We start from the raw sequence: 18856 nt of genomic DNA on the forward strand, positions 1-18856 counted from the left end.
CGGTTTCTGCCTGCGGATGCGCACAGAGCAGCGGGGGTGATGGCAGGGCTTCCCGCCAGCCGGGCCTGGACCTGAATTCCAGCTCTGCCCTGGCACGCGGCACTGCTGAGCCTCAGTCTCCTCATCTGTAACATGGGACAGTAATAGGGTTGTTGTGAGGACTGAGATGGCAGCAGTGGTCCGCGCCCTGCTTGGGGTGGATCCCCTAAATGTGCGCTCTGTTACCGGTCCCTCAGGATGCTCCGAATATCACAGCCAACATCACCGCATCACTGCTGAGCGTCTGTGAGTGGAGCAGGACGGTCAACCCTGAGGATGACACGGACCCCGGCCATGCCGACCTGGTCCTCTACATCACCAGGTAGCCGAGCTCCCCACTGGCGTGCCAGCCTGCCGGGGAGCTGCTCCCACTCTCTGCAAAGGTAGCCCGGCGGTGGGCAGGCACCTCAGCACTGCGCAGCTATCTGTTCTCTCTTCCTGAGGTTTGACCTGGAATTGCCTGATGGTAACCGGCAGGTTCGGGGGGTCACCCAGCTGGGTGGCGTCTGCTCCTCCTCCTGGAGCTGCCTTATCACTGAGGATACCGGCTTCGATCTGGGGGTCACCATCGCCCATGAGATTGGGCACAGGTAAGAGGCCCCAACCCCTGTCCTCAAGCTCCGGACAAGGACATGACCTGGGCCCCCAGGAGGGGAGGTCATGGCTGGCAGTGGTCCCTAGAAGAGCGAGCTGAAGGAGCCTGTACTCTTGACCCCAATGGACTAGGGAGGGTGGGCGGGGGCAAGAGCTGGTAAATCTGATATTTCTTCATTACCGAAGGATTAAAAGAAAAAAAAAATTTTTTTCAAAATACAAGCAAAACAAACTTAGGAGTTAAAAAGTAATTTTTGTAGGAAATTCAGGTAAAGAAAAAGCAGGCTGCAAAAATTATCCCAAATCCCACCACTTAGAGAAAACATCTTTTCTTCACACACACACACATAATTTTTTATTTGTAAATTTGGGATTATGCTGTATATTGGTTAACTGCTTTTTTATGTAACAATATATCCCAAACATTTCTCCCAAACATTCTCTTACAACATATATTGGTTTTTTTTGTACGCACCATAATTTACTTAATTCATCCCCTCTTGTTAGATATTTAGGTTGTTTCCAGACCTTTCCTGATACGACTGCTATACATTCTGCGGGCAAATCTGTGCTCCTATGTATTATTCACCCGGAGTGGAGGGTTTCTTTCCTTTTTGATTTTTAGCCTTTTAATTATGAAAGTATATACCTGCTTGCTGTAAATAAAAGTTCAGAGTACAGAGACTCCTAAAGTGAAAAGTGGGTGTCTAACTTCCTTGCCCACCAGCCCCCCTCCCACCCGCAGGCCTTTCGGCCCCCCCGAGAGTGCTGAGGGGTTCCCACAGCCACCTCCACGGACAAGGCTGGGGCTCGTATCCCCACAGCAGCCCGCGGCTGCGCACCTTCGCTCTCAGCTCTGCACCTCCGTCTGACCTCTCACCCAGCTGACCCACCACCCATCACAATTCCTCCATCTATCTTTTTTTTTTTTTTTAATTTATTTATTTATTTATTATTTTTATTTTTGGCTGTGTTGGGTCCTCGTCTCTGTGCGAGGGCTTTCTCCAGTTGCGGCGAGCGGGGGCCACTCTTCATCGCGGTGCGCGGGCCTCTCACTATCGCGGCCTCTCTTGTTGCGGAGCACAGGCTCCAGACGCTCAGGCTCAGTAATTGTGGCTCACGGGCCCAGTTGCTCCGCGGCATGTGGGATCTTCCCAGACCAGGGCTCGAACCCGTGTCCCCTGCATTGGCAGGCAGATTCTCAACCACTGAGCCACCAGGGAAGCCCCCTCCATCTATCTTGTTTGGAGGGAAAAAAGGAATTGAAAACCATTGCCTTCCACTGGGAGCAGAAACATTGGCCAGAGGTCCGACCTTTTCACTTCACCAGTACACATTCAGTCCGTGCATTTACACACCGAGCCACCCCCACGTCAAGAAAGCCGTCAGCAGCAGGGCCCCAAAGGCCCTCGAGCCATGGCCTCCCACGCTCAAAACACCGTGGATGCGTTTGGCCTGCACATTTTGAAAGCCTTTTGATATGTATTAGCCAAAAGAGGCGGGAGCCACCGGGCCGGCCCAGCGCTCCCTCGCGCAGGAAACTGAGGCTGGGCGCCCGCGCGACGCGGCCCACCGCCGGGTTAGCTGGTGGCGGGGCCGGGGCGACCCCTGTAGGGGTGGGGGGACCCTGGCCACCGCCGGCCTCAGCGCCGCCGCCTCCGCAGCTTCGGCCTGGAGCACGACGGCGCGCCGGGCAGCGGCTGCGGGCCCAGCGGCCACGTGATGGCTTCCGACGGCGCCGCGCCCGCCCGCGGGGGCCCGGCGTGGTCCCCCTGCAGCCGCCGGCAGCTGCTGAGCCTGCTCAGGTAGCGGCACCCCCCAGCACCGCCCCTCCCTACGCCCGCATCTCCGCTTCGCGAGCCCCCCTCCTTCCCGTCCCCGGACCCACCCCTGCATCTGCCCTCAACCCTGTGCCCACTTCCGTGGCGTCCCCGCGCCCACCTCTCCACGGGCTCCCAGCACGTCTTAGGAGGCACTCGTACATCCCGCCTCTGCCCACCCCTCCAGCCCTCACCTCCTCCCGGCATCCACCCCTCCACCTCTCCCCCCACCCCGCCCCCGCCAGCCCCTCCCTCTGGCCACTCCCATCCCGCCCACGCGCCACCTCCCTCCTTCTTTCCATCCCGTCCCACTCCTGCGCCCACCCCTCAGTTCTCCCCTGTCCACTTCCATCCTTTCGCAGACCCACTTAGCCAACCTCCCCCGCCCCCTGCATCTGCCTCTGCATCCCCCCCCCCCCCTCCCCTAGGCTCGAGCCTTGTCCTAGCCCAGGGTCAGCTCTTGGTGGGGCACACGGGCTGAGAACTCCCGTCCTCGCCCACCCGACCCGCCGCTTTAAACGCCCCCGCTTCCCGCGCCCACTCCTCCATCCCGCGCCCACCTGGTGTCCGCCCCGCGCCTGAGCCGCGGCCTTGTCGCAGCGCAGGACGGGCGCGCTGCGTGTGGGACCCGCCGGGGCCGCAGTCCCAGCCCGCGGGGCGCCCTCCCGAGGCGCACCCCGGCCTGTACTACGGCGCCGACGAGCAGTGCCGCGTCGCCTTCGGCCCGACGGCGGTCGCCTGCACCTTCCGCAGGGAGCACCTCGTGAGTCCAGCAGTGGGTGATGCGCACGGCCACCCCGCCCCTCCGCCTCTGGGCCTCCCTCTGCCCGCTCCTGCCCCCCTGCGCACTGTGAGACCCCACTGGCCCAGACTGTCAGGTGCCTCTCGAAATTCTCAATTTTTGAACAAGGGTCCCCACGTTTTCCTCTTGACGAGGCCCCACAAATTAGGTAGAGCTGGTCCTGATAGGGCCCCCTAGCCCATGGACCTTGATCCTACGTAGGCAGTTACCGAGGGCTTCCCACCCAATGGGGGCTGGAGGGCTTCCCAGAGGAAGTGACCTCCAAGCTGAACCCTACAGCCGGAGTGGGAGCTGGCAGTGGGAGGGGAGCTGAAGGGGGGCAGGCACCCCCAAAGACAGACTCCCTTCCCAGGACCGCACAGCACTTGCAGGCCCTTTTGCCTTGGTGAGCCCTTTCCCCCTTGTAAAACAATAAGAATCATATCTTAGTGTTTTCATGAAATACAGAGTTTTACGTGTGTTGTTATAAATACAGTGTTAATATTATATATTAGCATATTCTCTCTGATCTAAAAGATCATCTTTTTTCTTCTGATTTTAAAAGAAATGAAAACGTTTTTGTGGGCCCTGGTCACTGCCCCTGTTCCTGGTGGAGAAGTCCTCCACGGCTGTCCTCTCCACCCACCACTGCCCAGGGAGCCGGCTGTGTCACTGTGTCCTGTGGTCTGTGAGGGACAGCGATGGCTGGACACTGACCCCGCAGGCCCTTGTGGCCCCTCAGCTGGCCGTCTGTCTCCCCTCTTAGGACACGTGCCAGGCTCTCTCCTGCCACACGGACCCCCTGGACCAAAGCAGCTGTAGCCGCCTCCTTATTCCTCTCCTGGATGGGACAGAGTGTGGCGTGGGGAAGGTCAGAGCGGGGAGTGAGGGAGCGTGTGAGCGTGTGAGCGTGTGTGTGTGTGTGCGTGCGCTCACACACGCTCACGCAGACCTGCGGCCTGCAGCCCTCACCCTGGGGTGGGAGACAGGAGGAGCTCAGTAAGCGGGGGTGTAGGGCCCTGGACCTGTTCTGGGTCCCCGTCAGGACAGGTGGGCAGCAGGATGCCCGCGTGCACACAGCGCTCGCCTTGCCCTCTGCAGGCGGTTCATAACAGCTAACAGCCAAGGCTTGCGCCTGACTCTGCTGGGGCGGCGGGCGGGGCATCTGGCCCGGCCCGTCAACCTCCTGGCTGTCCCAGAGAGAGCGGCGCTTGAGGGACAGTCACCCTGGGCCCCGCGTGGCGGCCTGGAGACGGGGATTGGGTAGTCACCCGCCACCCAGAGGAGGCAAAGTTTTCCCGTGACTGCGTGACCACCACCACCCCCGCCCCCGCCGGCCTGCAGCGGCCACCTGGCGTCCTGCGCCCGGCCCAGTGCCCCTGCCCCCCCTCTGCCTTGCATGGCCCGCCCTTCTTCCGGTCCCTGTCCTGTGGGAGGGGCTCGGCCCTCTTCTGTTTAGCACTGGCTCCAAAGCAGGATGGGGGTCCAGTGCGTGTGTGTGCGCGTGTGTGTGTGTGGGGGGTGTACCTATGGGTGTGGAATGCCCTGGGTGTGGGGTCCTGTGGGTGTGGGATGCCCTGGGTGTGGGGTCCTGTGGGTGTGGGATGCCCTGGGTGTGGGGTCCTGTGGGCGTGGGATGCCCTGGGTGTGGGGTCCTGTGGGTGTGGGGTCCTGTGGGTGTGGGATGCCCTGGGTATGGGGTACCTGTGGGTGTGGGATGCCCTGGGTATGGGGTCCTGTGGGTGTGGGATGCCCTGGGTGTGGGATGCCCTGGGTGTGGGGTCCTGTGGGCGTGGGATGCCCTGGGTGTGGGGTCCTGTGGGTGTGGGGTCCTGTGGGTGTGGGATGCCCTGGGTATGGGGTACCTGTGGGTGTGGGATGCCCTGGGTGTGGGGTACCTGTGGGTGTGGGATGCCCTGGGTGTGGGGTCCTGTGGGTGTGGGATGCCCTGGGTGTGGGGTCCTGTGGGTGTGGGATGCCCTGGGTGTGGGGTCCTGTGGGTGTGGGATGCCCTGGGTGTGAGTACCTGTGGGTGTGGGATGCCCTGGGTGTGGGGTCCTGTGGGTGTGGGATGCCCTGGGTGTGGGGTCCTGTGGGTGTGGGATGCCCTGGGTGTGGGGTCCTGCGGGTGTGGGATGCCCTGGGTGTGGGATGCCCTGGGTGTGGGGTCCTGTGGGTGTGGGATGCCCTGGGTGTGGGGTACCTGTGGGTGTGGGATGCCCTGGGTGTGGGATGCCCTGGGTGTGGGGTCCTGTGGGTGTGGGATGCCCTGGGTGTGGGATGCCCTGGGTGTGGGATGCCCTGGGTGTGGAACGTGGTGCCGTCCTTCTCTTGCAGTGGTGCTCCAAGGGTCACTGCCGCTCTCTGGCGGAGCTGGCCCCCGTGGGGGTGGTGCATGGGCACTGGTCTAGCTGGGGTCCGGGCAGTCCTTGCTCCCGCTCCTGCGGAGGAGGTGTGGTCACCAGGAGACGGCAGTGCAACAACCCCAGGTGCCGTGCGGGGGGCGCTGTTCCGTGGGCCGGGGAGGTGGCTGGTGCACGTTCCCTGGCGGGGTGCGGGGGGCGGGGGGCCGCCTCCCCTCTCACCCATGTCTCGGGGGCCTTTTCAGACCTGCCTTTGGGGGGCGTGCGTGCGTAGGTGCCGACCTGCAGGCCACGATGTGCAACCGCCAGGTAGGCCTGCTTCCCGGGCAGGGTGAGGGGGGGCCGTTGGCAGCACTGGGTCCAGAGGAGCCCGAGGGCCAGGGCGGCTGTAATTTGTGGTTCACACAGGGCGTTTTGAGAGTGAAGGTGGTGCTATTAATACCTGCCCTGGGACCACTGTGCATTCTCCAGGACGGTCCCACCACTGAAAGCAGCCACCCTGAAGTGTCCCCCTCCCTCCCTGGATGCCACTGCCATGCAGGGCTGCCCGTTTCTGCGCTGAGAACAACCCTCGTCCCCGGCAGCCAAGTCCACTACCGCCAGAGCATGGGCGGTTCTTTTAGTTATAAGTGCAGGTGAATTTCACCTAGCATGAAATCAACCATTTGAAATTGTGTAGTTCGGTAGCATGTAGTATGTTCACAGTATCATGCAACCACCACCCCCATCGAGTTCCAAACCATTTCCATCACCCCAAAGTAAAACCCCAGGTCCATTAAGCAGTCACTCCCGTGCCCCCTCTCCCCAGCCCCTGCCAACCACCAGTCTATTTTCTATCTCTGTGGATTTACCTGCGCTGGACATTTCATATAAGTGGAATCATACAATATGTGACTTTTTGCATCTGGCTTCTTTCACTCACCGTGTTGTTTTCAAGGTTCAGCCATGTACCATGTATCAGAACTTCACTCCTTTTTCTTTTTTTTTTTTTTACAGTTTATTCTTCTTTTTTATTTATTTTTTATAAATTTATTTATTTCATTTATTTATTTTTGGTTGCGTGGGGTCTTTGTTGCTGTGCGCGGGCTTCCTCTAGTTGCGGTGAGCAGGGGCTACTCTTCGCCACGGTGCATGGGCTTCTCATTGCGGTGGCTTCTCTTGTTGCAGAGCACGGGCTCTAGGCACATGGGCTTCAGTAGTTGTGGCACGCGGGCTTCAGTAGTTGTGGCTCGCAGGCTCTAGAGCACAGACTCAGTAGTTGTGGCGCACGGGCTTAGTTGCTCCGCGGCATGTGGGATCTTCCCGGACCAGGGCTCGAACCCGTGTCCCCTGCACTGGCAGGCAGATTCTTAACCACTGCACCACCAGGGAAGTCCCTATTCTTTTTTTCTTATATTTTCTTATTTTTTTATTGGGGTATGGTTGCTTTACAATGTTGTGTTAGTTTCTGCTGTACAACAAAGTGAATCAACTATACGTATACATATATGCCCTCCTTCTTGGGTCTCCCTCCCACCCAGAACTTCACTCCTTTTTATGGCTCAATAGTATTCCACTGGATGGATGGACCACATTTCGCTCATCTGTTCATCCATTGTCCATGCATTGGGGCTGTTTCCATCTTTGGTTGTTGGGAATAGTGCTGCTATGAATATGTGTGTACATGGACTTTTTTGAGTGCCAGCTTTTCACTCTTTTGGGTGTACACCTCAAAGCGGAATTGGCAGATCCCATGGTAATTCTACGTTTAAGTCCTTGAGGAACCTCTGAGCCATTTCCCACAGCAGCTGAACCATTTGGCCTCCCCACCAGCAAAGTGCGAGCGTTCCAATTTCTCCACGTCCTCTCCAGCACTTACCTGTGTTTCCCACATGGCCATCAGAGTGGGTGTGAAGGGGTGGAGTGATTCCTCTGGCCTTGACTTAAGATCTGCACGTGGTGAGACCCTCCCTCCCTCCCCCCCTGCCCCCACCTTCTCCAGGCCGACTCCGAGGCCTCCCCAGACCAGGAGAACGGAGTCCTTGCCTGGTGTTGGGGGCGGGCCAGGCCTGCAAGGAGGGCAGCCGCGGTCCCCGCACCTGCTTGGCAGGGCCACTCGGATTCTTTTCCTCTGACTCCAGTGCAAAAAAGGCCAGGACGCCCGCCCGTGGAGGTTCTTGTGTGGAAGCCCTTTGCTCTTGACTCCTGTGACTTTTCCAGTTACCTGCCTCTGGAGGCACAGACATAGCGAATACACATACTCAGCCCCGTTTTCTGAAGTTGGGGCCTCCCACCCGCAGTGCTGTTTGGCCGGCTTTCCTCTTTGTTGCTGGGTGGTAGGCCCCCATCAGCGGAGGAAGGCTCGACATCCCCACTTTACAGAGCAGGGAACTGAGGTGCAGCCAGGAGCTGGGCTCCAACCCACGTCTTGGCCCTCGCACTGCCGGGGGCCTTGCTCTCTCCCGGGGCGAGGGTTCCCTGCCTGAGCCCCCTGCCCCGGGCCCCCTGCCCCGGCCCCTCCTGTGCCCGTCCTCTGCCTCCTTCCACCAGGCCTGCGAGAAGACCCAGCTGGAGTTCATGTCGGAGCAGTGCGCGCAGACCAACGGGGAGCCCTTGCGCCTCTCCCCGGGCAGCACCTCCTTCTACCGCTGGGGCACGGCCGAGCAGTACAGTCGAGGTGGGTCCCGGGGGGTGCCGGGGCGAGCCAGGCCTGAGACCCCGGGGCAGGGAGAGTCGTTGGGGGAGACCCACCATCACCCTGATGCTGTTGAGAGCAGGCTTCGGCCCTGCATCAGACACATCATGCATCCCACCTTGGCTAGCAGGTCAGGCCATGACTTCTCATCTCTGAGTCTCGGTTTCCCCATCTGCAAAATGGAGCTAAGAGGCGTAGCTCGCTGCCAGGATTGCTGGCAGGAGTCAGTGCGATGACGCAGGGGAAGCACCGAGCGTGCTTCCTGGCTCGTAATTCAGTAACATTTATTACGTCGCGACGTGATTACTGCCTCAGGAGGCAGGACAGGTGGGAAATAGAAACCTTGCCCCACATGCAAAGAGTGAAGCGGGATGGCGCTTGGGGGTCGGTGAGGACCCACTTGGATCATGTTTCACAGGGTCGCTGCCCTCCCGGCTCCCTGCCACCCTCCCATCCGGGTTTCTTGTCCTTCTTCCTTCCCAGGGGACGCTCTGTGTAGATATGTGTGCCGGGCCATTGGCGAGAGCTTCATTGTGAGGCGTGGGGACAGTTTCCTGGATGGGACACGGTGTGTGCCAGGCAGCCCTCAGGAGGATGGGAGCCTGAGCCTGTGCGTGTCGGGCAGCTGCAAGGTAGGTGTGCTCGGGCAGTGGAGGTGGCCTTCCATCCACTGTGGCACCAAGGCCTCTCCCATCAGAAACCAAGATGCTAAGGGGCCTTCGAGGGGTCAGGTCTGGGGGGTGCTGCCCCCATGAAGTCGCAGTAGAGTCTGCACTGGGTGATGCTGGGATACAGGGCCGAGCTTGGAGTCAAGAGCCTTGCTGTGACCTTGGACAGGTCATTTCAGCTTGCCCCCTGCACAGATGTCAGAAGCTGCAGAAATGCCCCATTTGGTTGTGTGAACCTCAGGGCTGTGGGTGTCAGTGGGCCAGCACCGTCCCATGACATCACCCGGGTCTCACCTGCCACTCTCCTTTGCTCAGACGTTTGGCTGTGACGGCAGGATGGCCTCCGGGCAGGTGCGAGATGTGTGCCAGGTGTGTGGCGGGGACAACAGCACGTGCCGTCCGCAGAACGGCTCTTTCACGGCCGGAAGAGCCAGAGGTAGGGGCCTGCCTGGGGGTGAAGGGCCGGGCTCCCCCCAGCCTCCAAGAAACCCCTCAGCCCAGAGCCTGGGTGCCGGCTGCCTAGGTGGCGGGGCCCGCACTCTGGCTCAGCCCTGGGCCCTCTTAGCGGCCTCAGCCTCCACGTTCCTCTCTGCCAGCCTCCCCACGAGGCTCAGATTTTGGTGAGAGGCCACTGCTGGGATTGTGGCACGTCAGTAACGGTTGCTCAGTGTACCTGTGGTGCAGAACAAATACGGACATTGGGGAATCTGTGGTGGGCCGTCCTCTCCTCTCCTGCTCAAGGACTCTTAGCGGGAGGGACGTTATGCTTGGAAAATCCTTGACTTTGATCTATTTACGGAACAGGTCAGGTCTTTTGCAAAGTCAGTCGAGGAGTTGAGTCCCGCCTCCCTCTGGTGCTGAAATCTGCTCCCTTTGGCTGTGACCTGAGTGACCTGAGACCACCCCTCGCCTCCCCCGCCCCCGCTTCCTCCTAGAGTATGTCACGTTCCTGACCATTCCCCCCAACCTGACCAGCATATGCGTCATAAACCACAGGCCTCTCTTCACGCACCTGGGTGAGCTGGCCGGAGGACGCCCACAGGAGTTAGCCAGACCGTGAAGGCCGAGGGCACAGTCCCAAGGTGCCGTCACTTCTGGCGCCCACTGCAAGTGCGGTGTTCCCCAAGCCGCCATCTGTTGGTTGATCCACTGGGAGGACCGCCAGAACTCTGAGAGCTGCTACACTCACCGTTCCGGCTTACTACAGGGGAAGGATACAAAATAAAACCAGCCAAGGGAAGAGATGCCTAGGGCAGCGTCGGGGAGGGCTCCGTGTCCAGCTCGAAAGTGGCCACACACACGGCGTACTGCCTACTCTGGGAGCTCTCCTGAGCTCAGGGTCCCGGTGCCATGGGGCTTCGTTACGTAGACACGATTGGGGGACGGATTGATCGCCCCCCGGACGACCTCAGTCTTCAGGTTGGCTGAGGCTTGGTGACTCAAGGCCACCACCCTAAGTCATGTGTTTGGTCTTTCTGGTGTGGCCAGCCCCTACCCTAAACAAAGACACTCCGGATCAGGTCAGACACAGGGCGCAGGTCAGACCCGTCTCTGGGCAAGGCCGACCTCTTTACTTAACGCCGCTGTGGGTCTTTATTTCCAGGGGGCGCCCTGGCCTGACCTTTGAATCCGGGGTGGCGTGCTCGCCCTGGGGTCCTTGAGCCCCCGTAGAGCGGGGTGTGAGTGCACTTGCTGAGGGAGCAGGTCCACGGCGCTCGCCAGGTTCCAGGAAGAGGCACAGAGTCGCCGCGTGGGGAGCCTCCCGTGGTCAGACACCCTGTTCAGAGCGTGGGATACCAGGGGACCTGCTCCCCGGGAAGGCTGGGGATCCTGGGGCGGGAGTGGCGGGTGCGGCCGTGGAGGTCATGCCCTGTTGGCCCAGTCGTCACCTTTCCTTAAACAGGACCTGTCTGTGAGGGGGGCGGTGCCGGCTCCCACGGTGGGGGGGGGGTGTCTCTGTGGTGCTGACGGCCCCTCCCCCAACAGCAGTGAGGGTCCGTGGGCGCTACGTCGTGGCCGGGAATGCGAGCATCTCTCCCAGCACCACCTACCCCTCCCTCCTGGAGGACAGCCAGGTCCAGTACAAAGTGACCCTGACTGAGGGCCGGCTGCCCCGCCTGGAGGAGATCCGCATCCAGGGCCCCACCCAGGACGACATGGAGATCCAGGTGACCGGGGGCCTCCCCCTGGTGTCCGTTGGTCCGCCAGCTCAGACGCACACCTCTTCATTCTCTCGGCGGCCGCTGGGGGGCCTGGGGTCGCCGTGCTTGGAGCCCACGGGAGTTCTGGAGTGCTGAGAATGGGTCAGAGAGAGAGCCCCGTGCAGGGGTTGGGGGCTTCCTGGGACGGGGGCTGTGCTGCCGTGGTCTGAGATGAGGTGACGCTGCAGGCCGAGCAGGGAGGGGAGTGTCTTGAGCGAGCAGCGCGTGCCCAGGAGGGGTGCTTAGGCGGGAGGGAGGAAGGGGACCCTCCAGGCGAGGAGGCTGGAGGGCTAGGCAGACCTGGAGGGGCCTTGCTGGCCGTGTGAGGAGTTCAGGCTTCCTCCTGGGGGCCTGGGGAGCTGCCGGGGGTCTGTGTAGGGCGGAGTTGGGGTCGGGCTATGCCAGACCCGGACGAAGGAGGGTGGGGGGCACGAGACCGTGGGGGAGGCTGGTTGGGCCGGCGCCCAGATTAGAGACCCGCCGCGGGGGCATCTAATGCAGGAGGAGCAGAGGCAGCTCGAGAGCTGGAAGCAGGGTGACCCCAGGGGTCAGGAGCCCAGGCTAGGGACTCAGCCCAGAGTTCAAATCCTGGCTCTGCAGAAACTTGGACAAAAGGCTTAATTTTCTGAGCCTCAGTTTCCCCGTCTGCAGAATGAGACTAAGCAGACCTACGTGACGTGAAGATGCATTTGTTTTTTTTTCAAAACGATGCACAGCAAGCACTTGGCAGACTGTGTGGTGCCCCGCACGTGCACACGGAAGGTGGCCAGGCTGCAGAAGCGCGTGCTGACTCGCATCTCGAAGTGCCTGAGGCCTGGGATGCCCCATCCTACCAGCGGGAGTGACACACCCAGACGTTCCGGGACAAAGGGGCGGGCGCTGTGAGGGCCAGAACGGGAACCTGAATAGGCCCCTCCCACGCTTCGCTCTCCTCCGGCAGGGATGCTGGGTTCCGCAGATTTTCATCTGCAGAGTGGGGACCAGATGGCAGTCCCACGTCCTGGGGTCATGGGCGGGCAGTGTGGGCGGCAGGCCCTGGCCCCGGGGCAGCTCTGGGTGGATGTTGGTTCTTGCTGTTCCTCTGGGACAGAGGGAATTGGGGGCCCCGGCTGTGCTTGGATGTCCTGCACGCTGTAACCTCATCTGCAAGTGGCGCCACATGCGCTTTGCTGAGGAGGGTGCTGGAGGGTGGGCAGGAAGTCGTGGACGTTGAAATAGCCCTTGACAACCTTTGTGGGGGAGTCCAAGTCTTGACGGCCCCTCACTTTGGTCTAGCAGCCCCACCCTCTGCTCCCACGGCTGGGGGAGGCAGCAGGGGCTCCCCCAGAAGTCCAGGCCAGGCCAGAGCGAGCCCCCCAGTGAACAGTTAACCCCTTCCCCACCTCCCCATGTGGCCCAGTTCACCCACCTCCCCGCCCCTGGGAACGTTGTTCCAAGGGCTGGCTGTCAAGCAGCTCTGTTGTCATCCTTTGCGGTGAGGGTAAAAAAATACAGATTCCTGGGCCCCTCTCAGAGACACTCAGGCAGGACCTGCTGGGGGGGGGGGGGTTGTGTGTGTGCCAAGAACCGGCATTTTAGCAGAGGACTGTGACGCGTGGCCAGATGAGGTGTCGTGGGAGTAGGTGCTGGAACCTTGGGGGCGTCCTCCTGGCCTCTGCCCGCCAGGCTGGCCCCTCACAGGACCCAGTGACCCTCCTGAAGTACGGACAGACCCAGGCTCCCTGCTGGACACTCTTCCTTAACTCTCTGTGTCCTCAGGCTCGAGCCCAAGCTGCCAGACAGCTACAGGGCCCCTGATCCAGCCCCTTCCTGCCCAGCCCTGGGCCTTATCTCCTGCTGCAGAAGCCCGAGCTGTGCTGGTCTCACCCCAGGCCGGGCCTGGGCTCCCCTCTGCTGGAACACCCCTTCACCCGGCCTCCACGCCTCCCCCCAGGTGCCCACCCTGGTCAACCTCGGCGCCTTCTCCGTGCTCCCATAATCCCCTGTGCGAACCTCTATCCCCGCACCTACCACCAGCCCACCCTCCCCCACCCCACTGTGAGCCTAGGGCAGCGTCCTGGTCACCGGGCCGTCCTCGAAGCGTGGCGTGGGGTCAGCATCGGTGATGGCTTGCTGAGGGAAAGAATATAGGGATGGAGGAATGAAAAATTGAAGGCTTCCCGGAGGAGGTGGCTGTGACAGTGGCCCCCAGAGAGCCCGCTGGACAGGCCCCGGCTCTCCGTGTGTCTCGTGCAGGTTTACAGGCGCTACGGTGAGGAGTACGGCAGCCTCGCCCGCCCAGACATCACCTTCACCTACTTCCAGCCCGAGCATCGGCCGGCCTGGGCATGGGCTCCCGTGCGGGGGGCCTGCTCGGTGAGCTGTGGGGCAGGTGAGGCCCCGGGCAGGGCTCGCCTGAAAGCCTGGTTTGCTCCCCGCACGGAGGCGGTCTAGCCCCCTCTCCCCCCGCAGGGCTGCGCTGGGTGACCCACAGCTGTCGGGACCAGGCCGCGAACGAGTGGGTGGAGGCTGCCCGGTGCGCAGGGAGCCGGCAGCCGGCGGCGTGGTCCGAGTCGTGTGCCCCCGTGCCCTGTCCCCCGTCGTGAGTGTGCCCGTGGCTCCAGGCGGGCGGGCGGGGTGGCTCACGGGCCGTCTCTGAGCTCAGGCGCTCACCGCTCCAGGGGGATGACTGCCCCGCCTGGGAGGCTTGTGCTGTCGTCGGCTCAGGGAGGGGACCACCCCCTGGCAGGAGCACCGGGTTAGGGACAGGGCCGTCCCTGTTGGGGGCAGGGCTGGGGCAGCCGCCCACCGGCACTTTTAGACAGTGGTCCCCAGGCTCAGGTGCAGCTTGGGGACACCTGGAGAGCTGGAGGGCTGGGCTGGCTGTACCTGCGCGGTGTCCGGGTACCTGAAGGGACACTGGGCCCAGGCCAGGCCAGGGAAGTGACTCGCCTAGACAGACCTGCCGGCCTCCCGCCTGGGGACCCGGCCAGGGGCCCGATGCTCTGTTCCTCTCCTCAGCTGGGCAGCCGGAGACTTCGGCCCATGCAGTGCCTCCTGCGGAGGGGGCCTGCAGGAGCGGGTGGTGCGCTGCGTGGAGGCCCAGGGCGGCCTCCTGAGGACAGTGCCCCACTCCCGGTGCAGAGCGCTGGCCCAGCAGCCAGCGGCCTTGGAGACCTGCAATTCCCAGCCCTGCCCCCGGAGGTGAGCACGGGGAGGGGGGCAGGGCCCCCCCCACCCCCTGCCGCAAGGCCAGATCCAGGCAGAGTCTCCCTGGCAGGGCTTATCCCTGTGCTGAGCCCTGCCCCTTCTGAGTGTCCCCTTTTCCTGAGGCCTCTGGCCAGGTCCCACCACCCTGGGTGAGTGCCGACCTTGGAATTACCTCCTATCCCGGAGGCCCCGGACTGGCCATTTCCGCCTCTGAACTTCCAAGTCTCTGCTCATGGAGGGCTGCGAGGATCAAGCAAAACCACGGATGTAAAGCAATAAGTGTCAGTTTGTCACCGCTATTGTCATTTCCACAGTGTCCCAGCTGACAGAGGCTTATCATTCTGATTTGCCACTAACTGCTTGGGTGACCCGGGCAAGTCCCCTCCGTCTCTGGGCCCCAGTTTTGTCCAGTGGGGAGGGAGGTGGCCTAGGTCACTGGTGGTCCACACGTGGCTCTGGGCGTCTTCCCCCACACGCCCCGCATCCGTGGCAGGCGTTAGCAGTCACCACTCTTTCCTCCTGGGGGCCAATCGTGCCTCAGAATCCTTCTCAACACAGCTCTCCAAGCAGCCGCCACCTCTCAGGGCTGCCACAGGAGATGCATTTGCTCTCCCTGAACTGGTGATCGACTGCATCTGGCACCTGTTTCCCAGCACCTGCTAGGTTGTCTGCTTGGAGGCCCACCTTTGCCTCTGGAAGGCGGGAGGGTCAGGGCCGGTGTCATTGCACCCTGGGTGCCGAGTGGAGGGCCAGCGGCCGTTCATCCAGGCTTCGGGGAAAGGCCCCTGGCTTCTGCCTTTCGGCGGGGGTCCCCCTTCGGGCTCTTGGATATGGGCGAGCAGGTTCACTGCCTCTCTGCCCCAGGAGCAGAGGCAGGGCCTGATGGCTGTCTTGTGCCGTCCTCAGGGAGATGCCAGATGCGTGCTCGTCGGCCTGTGGAACAGATCCGGCCGTGCAGAACACGACGTGTGTGCAGGGGCCAGATGGCATGGGGGCGCCAGCAACTGCTGGGCCCTGCTCCGCAGACGAGAAGCCGCCTGCCCTTGAGCCCTGTATCGAGGTGGCATGTCCTCCCGGCTGGGGCCACGTGAGTATCCTGGGCACTGGAGAATGGGGAGCACTGGTTACCACTGGCCTCCTGCCAGAGCTAGAAGACTGCCCTGTGTAGGGCTGCTGTCCTCGGGAGGCCCTGGGCAGAGGACAATCCTAGAAACAGATCTCAGAGCTGCTGGGAAGCCCCCTTCCTGCTGGCAAGCAGGCTGAGGAATCCAGACCCTGACGGAATGCTGTCAGTTGTCTGCTGCGCAGAGAGACGCTGCCACGCTTCTGCCTGCGTCCACGGGCTCAGGCTGGGTGGTGTTACTTTCAGACAAGGGTGCCGGCCAATCCTATCCCCGTGCCCCGCCCCCGGCTGGGGGGGGACCGCAGGGCCAAGCGTGCCTGCAAATCTGGCTCCAGAGCCCCAGCGCGGTTGTGCCCCACACTGACTACCGATGCTGACGCAGAGGCCAAGGTGGGGCGTGTGGTGAGGGCATCCCCTGGAGGCCAGGAAGCAGGCTTCCCGGGAAAGGAGCAGCGGGGAGGGGAGGCCTTTGGGGTGCTGGTAACCACTTCTGTTCTCTCCTGAAGAGATTGGGGTTGGTGGGAGTGGAGGGCCAGGTGCCCAGAGGTGTGGAGATGGGAAGCCCAGACCCACCAGCTTGCTGCTTGCCCTCTGCAGCCAGATGCCCAGTCTCCAGGGGAGAAGGCTGCATCCCCAGCGGGCAGTGCCAGGCCAGAGGCTCATGCTGCACACGTGTGGACTCCCTTGGCGGGGCCGTGCTCCGTCTCCTGTGGTCAAGGTGAGGACCCCGACGCCCCTGAGGGTCAGCTAATTCTAAAAAAAGCATTTGAGGTGGCTTACAAAAAATCCAGCTACACAAGAACATGACATTATAAGCAAGGAGACTGGGGCCCAGTACGGACAGCCACGTGAACGTGCTCACTGACTGGCTGGAAGGTAGGAAATGATGATAAAACCTGGCCATATTGGCACCCAAGAGCGTATTCTTAAGGTCTAAGATGGGCCCTAAACTTAGCTCTGAGCTTCCTGGAGGCCAACCCAGAGAAACGAAATTAATTTTAAGATACACAGTGTTTTAAACTAAAACCCTGGGAATTCCCTGGCGGTCCAGGGGTTAGGACTCAGCGCTTTCACTGCCATGGCCAGGATTCAATCCCTGGTCAGGGAACTAAAATCCCACAAGCTGTGCGGCATAAATAAATGAATGAATGAATGAATGAATGAATGAATAAATAAATAAATAAATAAATACATACATACATACATACATACATACATACATACATACATACCCTAATCACTTGCTCAGGTAAACTCCAGCATGTTTAGAATTGAGGCCAGAGATTTCTTTTGCGGATACTTTTGCAGAGAGATGCAAGGACACGGTCCTAATAACATCTTGGTGATAAACACAGTAAGAGATTTTCATATAGCAACTGTTATAATGCCCCTCAATTTATAAGAGCAGTTACCGCTTTTGAGCACCTACTATGCACCAGGCACTGTATAGCTCCCCTTGAAGAATCTTTATAAATATCCCTCCGAGTCAGGCACCATTAGATGAAAAACCTGAGGCTCAGAGAGGTTAAGTCACTTGTCCAAGGTCACACAGCTGCTGAGTGGCAGAGCCGAGACTCAGATCCACGTGGGCCTCATCTGCTAGAGCTCTTCAGAGAGTGGGGCACCCGTGGTCCTTGCTGAGCCCCCCTCTTGGGGCGCGGGGTCCCTCCTTCCTCCCAGCAGGCCTGATGGAGCTGCGTTTCGTGTGCATGGACTCTGCCCTCAGGACACCCGTCCGGGAAGAGCTGTGTGACCTGGCAAGCAAGCCTGGGAGCCGGCAGGAGGTCTGCCAGGCTGCCCCGTGCCCGGCTTGGTGAGTCCGGGGGAGGGGGACTGCAGAGGGGCAGCAGTCTGGGTCCCCCAGGGAGGAAGGAGTCTTACCCTGGCTGTGGCTTCCTGCGGAGCCCTGGCCTTTCCGTCCTGCAGGTGGGAGACCCGAGCCTTGGCACCGTGCCCCGTGACCTGTGGAGGGGGGCAGGTGCCGCTGGCCGTTCGCTGTGTGAGGATGGACCAAGGCCGCTTTGTCTCCCTGCCTCATTCCAAGTGCTGGCCGACGCCCCGGCCCAGGCCCCTCGAAGACTGCAGCCCGGAGCCCTGCCCTGCCAGGTGGGCCCCGTGCCAAGGAGGCAGGTGGTCCTAGGCGGGCATTCTTGGAGGTGGCATCATCACCTCCCGTGAAGCTCGTGACCCTTGGCGTCCTCACCTGCAGGAGTGGATCGTATTGGTGCCCGGAAGACCGTGGGGCTTTTGAAGTGTGTGACGTGCGTCACGCAGGATCTGGGACGCGGAGGGCGCGTGTGGTTGATGGGTCATTTTCTCATCACTTGCTCTTTACCGAGCACCTACTAAGTATGTCCAGGTGCTGTTCTGGCACAAGGGAACACAGCAGTGATCAAGACAGACGGGCATCCCTGCCCTCCTGGAGCAGACGCTGGGGGCAAGGGAGAGACAGGTGATAAATAAGATTGATGGGGGGTGACATATAGTTCGCTGGATGGTGCTGGTGCGACGTGGCAAACACAGTGGGAAGGAAGGTTGGGAGTGCCGGCAGGGGCGGGGTCCAGGTGACAGTGGGGCTAGGACTCCCACTGGAGACAGACATCTCGGCAGGGCCCCTTGGGTGCCCTGCCCCTCCCCCCACTGCTTTTTGGACACGTCCGCCCTCAGCTTCCCCTTCTTCTTTTTTTTTTTTAAATTTATTTATGTATTTATTCATTTTTGGCCGCGTTGGGTCTTCGTGGCTGCGCGCGGGCTTTCTCTAGCTGCGACGTCAGCTTCCCCTTCTGTAAAATGGGGTCTTCTGAATATTCTCTGTCCGCTGTGCTGAGCCTCTCGGTGGAGACGTAAAAGTGACCCCCGGAGAGAGAACCTTTCCAGGCCCTTTCCAGTCTGGGGAAGTGAGGGGAAGCCCCCCACTCCTCGGGGCCCCCCTGACTCCGGTTTGCCCCAGGTGGCGGTACCAGCTGGCGGCCTGCAGCGTGAGCTGTGGGGGAGGAGTCGCGCACAGGATCCTGTACTGCGCCCGCACCCACGGGGAGGACAAGGACGAGGAGATCCTGCCGGATACCCAGTGCCAGGGGCTGCCTCGCCCAGAGCGGCAGGAGGCCTGCAGCCCGGAGCCCTGCCCGCCCAGGTCAGCAGCCCCAGGATGTGCAGTAGGCAGCCTGAACTCCTGGCCTGTGCCGACGCCGGGCCAGGCCCGTGGGGGTTAAAGGGCAGCTCGGTGGCACAGGAAACAGGACCCCCCGGCAGGCTGCACTCGGTGTCAGAGGAGACACTCTAGCAAACTCAGGCAGTGCTGTCGGTTCTAATGGGGGTGAGGGGGTGGGGAGGGCAGGGGCGCTTCCCAGTGGAAGAGGCAGCATCCGAGTGGAGCCTGAGGGTGGTCCAGCTGGGGCACAGCA

The 18856-nt window shown here is 61.3% G+C and overlaps 1 protein-coding gene across 1 annotated transcript in view; it reads left to right on the forward strand.

Moving 5' to 3' along the window:
- ADAMTS13 (ADAM metallopeptidase with thrombospondin type 1 motif 13) overlaps positions 1-18856 on the forward strand; it is a 32975-nt gene that overhangs the window by 7590 nt on the left and 6529 nt on the right. The window contains exons 6-24 of the mRNA XM_068552400.1: positions 237-361; positions 483-629; positions 2298-2438; positions 3054-3216; positions 4001-4105; positions 5572-5723; positions 5843-5906; positions 8127-8253; positions 8755-8903; positions 9255-9375; positions 9875-9955; positions 10926-11107; positions 13376-13511; positions 13592-13721; positions 14141-14323; positions 15236-15416; positions 16050-16170; positions 17136-17265; positions 18403-18585. Coding sequence (XP_068408501.1) covers positions 237-361; positions 483-629; positions 2298-2438; positions 3054-3216; positions 4001-4105; positions 5572-5723; positions 5843-5906; positions 8127-8253; positions 8755-8903; positions 9255-9375; positions 9875-9955; positions 10926-11107; positions 13376-13511; positions 13592-13721; positions 14141-14323; positions 15236-15416; positions 16050-16170; positions 17136-17265; positions 18403-18585 — 2621 coding nt within the window. The remainder of the gene's footprint in view (positions 1-236; positions 362-482; positions 630-2297; positions 2439-3053; positions 3217-4000; positions 4106-5571; positions 5724-5842; positions 5907-8126; positions 8254-8754; positions 8904-9254; positions 9376-9874; positions 9956-10925; positions 11108-13375; positions 13512-13591; positions 13722-14140; positions 14324-15235; positions 15417-16049; positions 16171-17135; positions 17266-18402; positions 18586-18856) is intronic.

The sequence above is a fragment of the Eschrichtius robustus genome, chromosome 10 (genome assembly GCF_028021215.1).
Source record: "Eschrichtius robustus isolate mEscRob2 chromosome 10, mEscRob2.pri, whole genome shotgun sequence".
NCBI classification, from domain to species: Eukaryota; Metazoa; Chordata; class Mammalia; order Artiodactyla; family Eschrichtiidae; genus Eschrichtius; species Eschrichtius robustus.